A 10,757-nucleotide genomic window follows, 5' to 3' on the forward strand; every position below is an offset into this window, starting at 1 on the left:
GTTTTATAAGTGTCTGGCATTTTCCCTGCTTGCACTCATTCTCTCTCCTACCACCTTGTGAAGAGGTGCCTTCCACCATGATTGTAAGTTTCCTGAGGCCTTCCCAGCCATGTAGAACTCTGAATCAATTAAACCTCTTTTCTTTATAAATTACCCAGTCTCAGGTATTTCCTTATAGAAATGTGAGAACAGACTAATACACCATCCTTCTTTGTGGACTCAGAAATTGCTCCAATTATTAGTGATTAATTGATCCAGTAAAACATGTATTGGGTTTTACTAAATTTGAGAAACAATAGGCCCCACTGAATAACATACTTTCATTCTTTCAACAATTTTTCTTGAGCACTACCTATGTAATAGGCATTGTACAGGGCATTAGAAATGTAAAACTGAATCTGATTTATTCAGTAAGAAAATAGGCCTGACAAGTGTTTGAGGTGATGGATATGCTAATTACCCTGACTTGATCATTACGCATGTATCAAAACATCATACTGTGCCCTATAAATATATACAATTATGTGTCCATTAAAAATAAAGTAAAACTTTAAAAAAGAAAATAAATAGGCCTAAATGCCAAAGCTAAAACAAATATGGCTGTACATTTATCCATATGCACACCCCAAAATCAAACATGAGGAATTAAATAGAATTCCAGAAATTGCTGTACTATTATTTTTCTTTGTTAATTTATCCTGATTAATCTGTCATAGTTTTCTTCAGCATGAATAATATTTTTACTCTGATTTTAACTAGCTTGGCTAAAGTCTAGAATTCTAAATTTTTTTTTTTTTTTTTTTGAGATGGAGTCTTGCTTTGTCACCCAGGCTAGAGTGCAGTGGCACGATCTTGGCTCACTGCAACCTCTGCCTCCTGGGTTCAAGCGATTCTCCTGCCTCAGCCTCCTAGGCAGCTGGGGTTACAGGTGCCCACCATCAAGTCCGGCTAATTTTTGTATTTTTAGTAGAGACAGGATTTCACCATCTTGACCAGGATGGTGTTGAACTCCTGACCTCGTGATCCACCTGCCTCAGCCTCCCAAAGTGATGGGATTACAGGTGTGAGCCGCTGCATCTGACCGAGTTCTAAATTTTTAAATAAATTCTGCATAAACCTGTGAAGAAAATGGCAGACTTAGGTGTTGCTGTTATTTTGTTTTGTTTTCTTGTTTGTTTGGGTTTTTTTTTTTTTAAGCCAATGCTCCCAAGCACTACCAGTAGTCCTTGAAGTACAGGCAGAAGAGAGAAAGTGAAAAAAAAAGAAATAACAATGAAAAGAAGCCAGAGAATAAATGAATGAAAAAGAAAAGAAAGAAAAGGAAACGGTGGAAATAGAGACCAGAAATTACCCCAAAGGCTACTTAATGGTTGTCTATCCCTGTGTTGTAGGGAAAACAGTCCATTCGGAATTAAAAACTCATTATTTAAATCAAATTTGCCACCTAGACTGAGTCACTTAATGTTTGAATAAAGTTAATTTCCTTCTTTGTGTATGGGGAATGTTGAGAACTCATGAATAAAAGCCAAAGTGGCATTTTCTTTTGAAAAAGGAAAATAAATCCTGCAGAAAGTATTTGGGGGAAAGGAAAGGAGATTGCCAAACCTTGTGAATAACATTATCAGGCTGCCAATAATAAGAGGATGTCGGGGGGCGGGGGGAGGATGGAAAGGAAGGTAAAAATGGATTATATAATGGAAAAGATAATGCCAACATAATGACAATTTACATTTGCACAACGCTATCATGATACAAGGCATTTTGGAGTGCCTTATCTTATTTGAAAGTGCTAGAAGAAAGATGGGTTTTTAATATCAAAGGGGAGAGGAAAGATTTTTTTTCTAGCTGTAGGTGAGTCTGTAGGGGTCAGGAAAAAAGAAGGCATGTCAAAAAAAAAAGGAAAGCAAGTGTGAGAGGAGGCAGATAGATTGTGGAAACATTCAGTAGCTAAGCAATGTCTTCTTAAGGGAAATGCTATAGACACTTCGATGTCTACATACATACGCCAGTAGGAATCACATTAAAACACTCTCCGTGATTCAATTTCCAGAGATGAATGAGTTCTGACTTAGACTTTGCAACGGAGCCTGCAAGGTTAATTAATATAAACTACCTTGTGAAAGAGATGCACCTTTAAAAAAATAATAACTGTGGGCTGGACTTTTAATAACATCATTAAGTGAACCAAAGATGAAGACTATTTTTCATACTATGTAGGCATATAGAATGGTTGTTGGGAACGTTCTCAAAAGGATTTAAATGTGACAGCCTTCAGGAATAGCACAATTTTGTTTTTTTGGCTTTAGTATTAGGCCAAGATATCCCAACATAAGCCAGGCTTGCAACAGACCAGGCAGCAACACACAGCTCTCTTGTTTCATCGCCTAATCCAGTGGTCCTTAACCCGCCGGTACATTGGAGTCACCTGGGGATATTTCAAACATCCCAGTGCCTAGGTACCACTTCCGACCACACAGCCTGGGTGTGTGGCCGTGCTTTCACACTTCTGAAAGCTCCCAGGTGATTCCCATGGGCAGCCCAGGTTGAGAACTACTGCCGTGAAGTTTCACCAAAACTCTACACAACGCTCTCAAATCCATTACCAAAGCTGGGAAGGGTTAAAGCTTTTGAAATCATTCTTGATTCCCTATTCATTGTGAAAGAGAATTCTGAAATATTCCTGAAAATATACCATTTCAGGAATAGGAACTAAGATTATACTCAGGAAGCCTAAGGAAATAAAAGAGATGCAGTTTCTGTGTCACGGATAAAACTTCTTTCAATTCAGAGGTAGCTGAGAACATATGTGTGTCAGACACCAGGTGTCTTGCATATTTTGGGAAGAGTTATGAGGCCAATGTAAAAAGATGAGAATGAATATTGAAGGACTGAGAGGGGAACCATATTAAGAATGGAAATATTATTAGATAATATTAATCATTAATAATAATAATACTTTGAATATCTAATATTTAATAAGTTTTTTCAAACCCAGACTGATCAAACTGGCTAAAAACAAAACAAGAAGTCAAGGGAAACAAAAAAGGGATAGTCAAAAAACAGATATTCTTATGTCAGCAGTTACTACAATGTGGTAAATCTTAACAGACATGTAAATATTATTTCTTCACTGCTCTAGGGAATAACATTCTTTTAAATAAAATATTATGGGAAAAATAGAATAAATGTGAAAATACTTTGAGTCTCATGCTCTACCAGCAGAACTTGCCAAGCAGCCAAAGAGAATAGTTTAAAAATAAGACTTCTTATGTGGGCCAATAGTATATTTACATACAAGGGCATTTCAGACTTAGATCTGGCTGCTTCTTAGCCAGGTCATTATGTTTCATTGAGTTATTTAGAGTGAAATTGAATAAAGGATCTTGAAAATTGAGGGTTCACCTTCATGAAGGTCCCTCATGAAGGTCCCTCTTCCGAATCAGGGGCATCCCCCATAAGCCAGTCTCTCCCTAGAGGTAAGGGGAGGATCTGTGTCCACCACAGAGGCCCCTTTGTCTTTTTTCTTAATTTTCATCATAATCTTGCTGGTGAATACCACAGTAATTCCATAGTACTCTCTGGATAACCAGCTTTCGAGATGTTTATGCGAGAATATTTTATGTTTACTTAAGAGTTAAAATCAGGCTGGGCAAGATGGCTTATGCCTGTAATCCCAGCACTTTGGGAGACCAAGACAGGCAGATGGCTTGAGCCCAGGAGTTTGAGATCACCCTGGGCAACATGGTAAAACCCCATCTCTACCAAAAAAAAAAAAAAAAATTAGCTTGGCATGGTGGTGTGCACCTGTATTTCCAGCTACTTAGGAGGCTGAGGTTGGAGGATCACTTGAGCCTGGAAGTTCGAGGCTGCAATAAGCCTTGATTATACCACTGCACTCCAGCCTGGGTGAAACAGCGATACCCTGTCAAACAAAAAACCCAATTAAAAAAAAAAAAGTTAAATGTGCTAGGCATGGTGGCTCACATTTGTAATCCTAGGGCTTTACGAGGCTCAGCTGGGAGCGTCCCTTGAGGCCAGGTGTTCAAGACCAGCCTGGGCAACATGGTAAGATGCCATTTCTACAAAAAAAAAAAATTAAGAGTTAAAATGATATGTAAGAAATATAAGATTAAGAAGCTAAGTATCAGATTGTTGAGTGAATCTTTCAGTGTATTTTTAAACATTCTAATTAGACTTAACTGACTATATTGTAAACAAACATTGGTTTTAGGTACACACGTCAATATGTATATGGATAGGTATAGACCTCTTTAGAGAGATGTGATTGGCTCTCATTTATCCACATAGGTATTATTGAGTTCGTCTTTTATCCCAAATTCATTTCTCCCCGCCACTTAGCACATCCTGGGTCTCCCTACCTGAGGCTCTGTGAATTCACTATTGACCTCTGTATCTGGTCAAAGTTTATTCCCTTCTCTGTGTGACTTCTATACTTGGGAACCTGAAGTGTACTTGGAGAGTTTGTTCACATTGTATAAGAGTCTCTAACATTATTTGTTGAACCTCATGGAGAATTTTTTAAGGAGGAGGAAGTTGACTGAGTTAGGACTCAATAACGCCAGCTAATGATCAGAGTGACCTTCCCCAGGAGGTCTAACAGTGATAAAACAAGAATGAAGGGCTGTTTTGCAGGACTGGCCTATTCTATCCACAAGACTCCTTTAAGGAAACAAAATGAAGACAGGTTCATCCATAGGTCAATAGTTAATAAAGAAAGCTCTAAGGAATACACAGTGTATGTAGGAAGTAAAATATACAAGCTAGTAGCTAGAAACAGGACTCTAATCTAATGGCAGCATTTTGAACTTGGCAGTCCTCTGAAAGTATTCTTTAAGAAAATGATTGAACTGGTAACTTCTGTAGGTTGATTTTGTTGTTGTCAATGTGTTGTTGTTTCCACTGGTAACACCTCTCTAAGCATAAGGTGATCATTGTTTTATATATATATATATATATATATATATATATTTTTTTTTTTTTTTTTTTAAAGAGACAGGGTCTGACTATATTGCCCAGGCTGGTCTTGAATTCCTGAACTCAAGTGATCCGCCTGCCTCGGCCTCCCAAAGTGCTGGGATTACAGCGTGAGCCACTGCACCCAGCTCATTGTTAACATTTTTAAGTGCCAACATTTGATAAATTCTGACTTCATAAAATTCAGTTGTAAAGAATACAGATATCTTTCTACAGGTTTTTTATTTTTTTACTTAAAATGTGGAACTCAAGAAAGAACATGGCTTGCACAGGTAGGATTAACTTCCTCTGTGGGGAGGATCATTTTAGGATTAAGCCACGGGAAGAGGTGACCAAAACAGAAAAATCCAAGTTCTCTCAGAACTACTGATCTCAGAATTTTAGTCAAGGTTCAGGCTCCTATGTATAGCCTAATCTGGCGTTTCTTTAGTGGATCTTGGATTACTACTTAATTTTCTTTTAGCCTTCTACGCATGAACGTCCCTAAAAAATCATTTTCTTGCTAATTTCACAGTATCTCTAGTTGAGCCACCATAGCAAGTATTTCCCTCTTTTCAGCGGGTGGTCTTTGCCAGCAGGAAACTTAGGAGCCAATTGTCATAAAAATAATACAAAATGATGATGGGAGAGGGAACTTCCTTTGACAAACATTCCACGGCTTTCAAGCAGTGAAAAACTTTGCACCCCATAAACTGTCACATGGTTCTAAAGGAGCCAAAACGTCAATAAATGTTTTTTCTTTAGGAGACTTCCTGAGAATCATAGATTTTAAAGCTGAAAGGACGCTTCACAGGCCTCTGCCCCCTTGCTGCTTCACAGTTGAGAAAATTGAGTCCAAAGAGAAGAGCTGCCTGGGTCTCCACTATGCGCTTGGCATTCCTGCTGCCCCAGAGTTGAAGCTCATGCCTGCTGCCTGATGATCCCCCCAGCTGTAGGCTCTCCTTCCTCCCCTCTGTGCTTTCGCCCCTTTCCGCTTTGTCCTGGTTATGAGTTTGTGTTCTGCCTTTGGAAGAAGTCACTGCTTTGACTGAATGAAAAGTAGCTATCATTTGCAGAGTGGCTACATTATCCTTTTCTTTCTTTTTTAAAACCAATCCCAAAATATATGTTATTAAACTTATTTTACAAATGAGGAAACCATAGCTTGCAGAGTTTAAGGAATCATAGAGAGTCAATGCACACGCTGGGTGTGGAGGCTCACGCCTGTAATCCCAGCACTTTGGGAGGCTGAGGCAGGTGGAACACCTGAGGTCAGGAGTTCAAGACCAGCCTGGCCAACATGGTGAAACCCCGTCTCTACTAAAAATACAAAAATTAGCTGGGCGTGGTGGCACACACCTGTAATCCCAGCTACTTGGGAGGCTGAGGCAGGAGAATTGCTTGAACCCGGGAGGCGGAGGTTGCAGTGAGCCGAGATCATGTCAATGCACTCCAGCCTGGGTGACAGGGCAAGACTCGGTCTCAAAAACAAAAACAAAAACAAAAAAAACCGTCATTCCATAACCCAGCCAGGATTCAAACCCAGGGCTGACTAAGTCTCGGTCTGGTGCCTTGTTTTATACTCTGCTAAACTGCCTTTCTTTGATTTATTTTCTTGGTACCTATAGCATTATAGTCTGGAGAAACAGTCTTTTAGAAATTACAATGAATATTAATAGCTCCTTTGTCTTTAAAAAAAGTCTTTAGAGAAATTATCTGGAACAATATTCAGTTCATTTTGTAATGCAGCCTTGGAGTTAACTACCCCCACCCAGTTGTAATAAATCTATATTTATATAGAAAGATGTCCATATTAAGTTAATTGAAGAAAGTTCATTGCAGAGCAGTGTATATAGTATAACTCCATTTAGGTTTTGTTTAACATTACAGATATCCTTAACATATATATGTGCGTATATATATATATGTGCAGAGTAGATATCTGGGGAGACACACACTAAACTCTTTACAAAGGTTCATGCTAAGGACTGGGATTGGGGGCCAGGTGGTTAAATAGAGGATAAGGAGATGATTTATGTATCAGTTATATTTTTTTATAATCAATCTATATTATCTTAAAACTAATTTTTAAAACAAAAACACCTTAAAACTTTCTTCATAAATACTTTATGACAATTTTACTTATTTTGGAACTAGAAATTATAATTAGAAAGTCATCATTACTGCTTTGAACTGTTGAAAGGGTAGTTGATCATATGAAGTGGGATTTTTCCCCCGCTGTCATGAAAATGTTTGTCAAGTTCCTCCAGCAAAGCCCAGCACAGAGTTGTTGTTCAGTAATCGTTAATTATCTCTTTCTACCACAAAACCAGAAGCAATGAGAACTAATCTCTATCCCAGATGAAAGTAACTTGTAGCTTGTGGAATATTATAAAATCATCAGGTTGAACTCTTCACCTTAAACTACAAATTCACCCCCATTCTCCACTGCTTTGCATCTTATATTCATTCTCAAGATTTTTTCCTTCTAAGTGGTCGTCTTCTATGCAGTCTGAGAACACCTGCATTCATAGGGCCTTTTTGTAATAGCCTGGTGCTTTTAAGGCATCTAAAAGATCTTATCGTTATAATTCTGTTGTTATCAACTTTCACGTTGGTTTTTTTAACCTGCGCCTGGAAAGTTATATTTTTAGAATTTACTTTTTTCATTTATTTATTTATTTATTTAGAGACAGGGTCTCGCTCTGTTGCCAAGGCTGGAATGCAGTGGAATGATCTTGGCTCACTGCAACCTCCACCTCCTGGGCTCAAGTGATCCTCCACCCTCAGCCTCCCAAGTAGCTGGGACTACGGGCACACACCACCACGCCTGGCTAATTTTTTGTATTTTTGTAGAGACAAGGTTTCACTATGTTGCCCAGGCTGGCCTCAAACTCCGGGGCTCAAGCAGTCTTCCCACCTCGGCCTCCCAAAGTGCCGGGATTACAGGCATGAGCCACTGCACCCAGCCTAGAATTTACATTTTAAACTGTTTATTCTAACTCTTTTGCCCTTCTCTTCTGCCAGTTAATATGATTGTTTCTTCATGTAAAAAGATGTTTTATTCCAGTTGACTACGACTGAGAAGCCATTGAGAAAGCCACCTTCCAGACTAAAAAAACTCAAGATCAAAAAGCAAGTGAAGGATTTCACAATGAAGGACATCGAGGAGAAGATGGAGGCTGCCGAGGAGCGCAGGAAGGTAGTGAGCTCTCAGATGCTCTAGGCTTAAGGAGTTCGCTGTCTGTTAAAATGATCTCACCTCAGAGCTTTCCTATCAGCAGTTTTAAGACAAACTGCATGGATCTATAATCAGTATTTTTTTTTATTATTTTACTAATTTTTTTAAGAGACAAAGTCTCACTATGTTGCCCAGGCTGGAGTACAGTGGCATGCTCAGAACTCACTGCAATCTTGAACTTTTGGGCTCAAGCGGTCCCCCTGTCTCTGCCTCCTGAGTAGCTAGGACTACAGGCCCATACCACTACATGAGGCTGATTTAAAAAAAAAAAAAAATTGTTGGCCAGGTGCGGTGGCACACGCCTGTAATCCCAGCACTTTGGGAGGCCAAGGCAGGTGGATCACGAGGTCAGGAGATCGAGACCATCCTGGCTAACACGGTGAAACCCCGTCTCTACTAAAAATACAAAAAATTAGCCGGGCGTGGTGGCAGGCACCTGTAGTCCCAGATACTCGGGAGGCTGAGGCAGGAGAATGGCGTGAACCCAGTAGGCAGAGCTTGCTGTGAGCCGAGATTGTGCCACTGCACCCCAGCCTGTGTGACAGAACGAGACCCCGTCTCCAAAAAAAAGAAAAAAAAATTGTTTAGAGATGGGGTCTCATTATGTAGCCCAGGCTGGTCTTAAATTTCTGGCCTCAAATGATTCTCCTGCCTTGGTCTCCCAAAGTGTTGGTATTACAGACATCAGCCTCTGTGCCTGGCCTATAGCTAGGATTTTAATGATCTTTATGCTTTTTATTATATGCTATACGTTTCATGGTTTTTCTTAAAAATTTCCTTTCTGTTGTAAAGGAATAAAGCAGGTTGGGTGAAAATTACAGTTTCATCCATATAGCCTAAGTAAGCAACATCCAATTCTTGGAATTAAATGAAGTATGGAGTGTTCTTCATATGGAAAAACAGAAACTTCAGTTGAGGCTGGGGGCAGGAGTAGAGGCAGGGTTGGGGTGTGGTGTTAAACTGAGAGAAGCTGCTGCAGAGCATCAGGCTGCATTACTCCTGCTGCATTTTCACCAAGGGCCCCCACAGCCCTCCACGTGCCCTTGGCCAGACCCAGCCTTCGCAGCTGGGTCTGACAGCCTTCATTTCCCAGCTCTCTAATTGGCCTATCAGAGAGCAAGGACCAGACTCCAAGCTCCATGAGGGCAGGCCCCGTGTCTGCCTTCTTCGACAAGAGTTTCTCAACAAATGTTTGTTATTTGACTGAATAATGACGTAGAGAAGCCATGAATGTTCAATACAAGCAACATTAATCACAACTTGTAGAAAGTTATTCACGCTCTTTTTCATTCTTTAATACTGCATTTCAGACTAAAGAAGAAGAAATAAGAAAAAGGCTACGGAGTGACCGACTTTTGCCTTCAGCCAATCACTCAGATTCAGCTGAATTAGGAGGGGCCGAGGTTGCATTTGCCAAAGGACTTCAAAGGGTGAAGTCTGCTGGATTTGAACCATCTGACCTGCAGGGAGGAAAACCATTGAAGAGGAAGAAGAGTAAAAGTGATGCAACCTTGATCGATAGAAACGAAAGTGATGAAAGTTTTGGGGTCGTGGAGTCAGACATGTCCTACAACCAAGCAGATGACATAGTCTACTAAGCCATTTTTTGTGAATTTCATAAGAAAGCATTCATTCTCCCCATTTGTGACATTTGTAGTATGTCTCATATTCTTTGACTGACTGACCTCATTCCACTGGGATTTCTGCCTTGGGCTTAAGGATGATTGTGTGGGCTGCACAGGCTGAAGGTTAGTTGAGTAAATTAAGTAGCTATGCTAGCTTTTAAAAAAAGAGCGAGGGGGAGACTTGACCAGCATAGATATTTGGCACTCTCCATTGTGTGGCTTCAAACATTATGGAGATGTCTTTAATTTATAAGTGCCTTCAGTTTACATTAATAAGTTCGTGCCAAATGAAATCCTTCCTGTTTACTCGTGCCTTGTGGCAGGGTCCATCCTCTGCTGGTCCTTTAAAACAAATTGCATGGATTTGTATTAAGTATTTTAATGGCTTATATGTTTTTTATGCTGTATGTCTATGGTTTTATAATTTTTTTCTCTGTGTTGTGAAGGAATAAAGCAATGTCTTGAAGTTGGCTGAATTACAGTTTTATCCACATAGTTTAAGTTAGCAATATCTAATTCTCAGAATTACATAGAGTTTTCTTCTTGTGAAAACAGAAGAACTTCAGTTGAGGCTAGGGATGGAAGGAAGTTGTAAGGGTGTGGGTAAACTGGGAGTCAGCCCTGCCAGCAGTGTCTGTCTTCCCTGCAGACATGCTGAGCTGAGAAGCTGCTGGTCCTCATCTTATTGAATTATACCTTGGTTCTTCCCTCCCTTACCACTCACATCCAATCAATTATCTGGTCTTATGATTCTAGATCCTTTTTTTTTTTGGAGACAGGGTCTCCCTTTGTCACCCAGGCTGGAGTACAGTGACATGATCTTGGCTCACTGCAGCCTTGACCTCCTGGGGCTCAAGCGATCCTCCCACCTCAGACCCTCAAATAGCTAGGACTACAGGCATGCATCACCACACCTG

At 40.0% G+C, this 10,757-nt stretch overlaps 1 protein-coding gene across 1 annotated transcript in view; it reads left to right on the forward strand.

Annotated features, from left to right (window-relative positions):
- Positions 1 to 10,306, forward strand: part of STMND1 (stathmin domain containing 1) — a 29,314-nt gene extending 19,008 nt beyond the window's left edge. Inside the window, exons 4-5 of the mRNA XM_019028962.3 lie at positions 8,045 to 8,176; positions 9,526 to 10,306. Coding sequence (XP_018884507.2) covers positions 8,045 to 8,176; positions 9,526 to 9,813 — 420 coding nt within the window. The 3' untranslated portion in view covers positions 9,814 to 10,306. The remainder of the gene's footprint in view (positions 1 to 8,044; positions 8,177 to 9,525) is intronic.
- Positions 10,307 to 10,757: the final 451 nt, after the last annotated feature.

Source organism: Gorilla gorilla, chromosome 5, assembly GCF_029281585.2.
Source record: "Gorilla gorilla gorilla isolate KB3781 chromosome 5, NHGRI_mGorGor1-v2.1_pri, whole genome shotgun sequence".
NCBI lineage: Eukaryota > Metazoa > Chordata > Mammalia > Primates > Hominidae > Gorilla > Gorilla gorilla.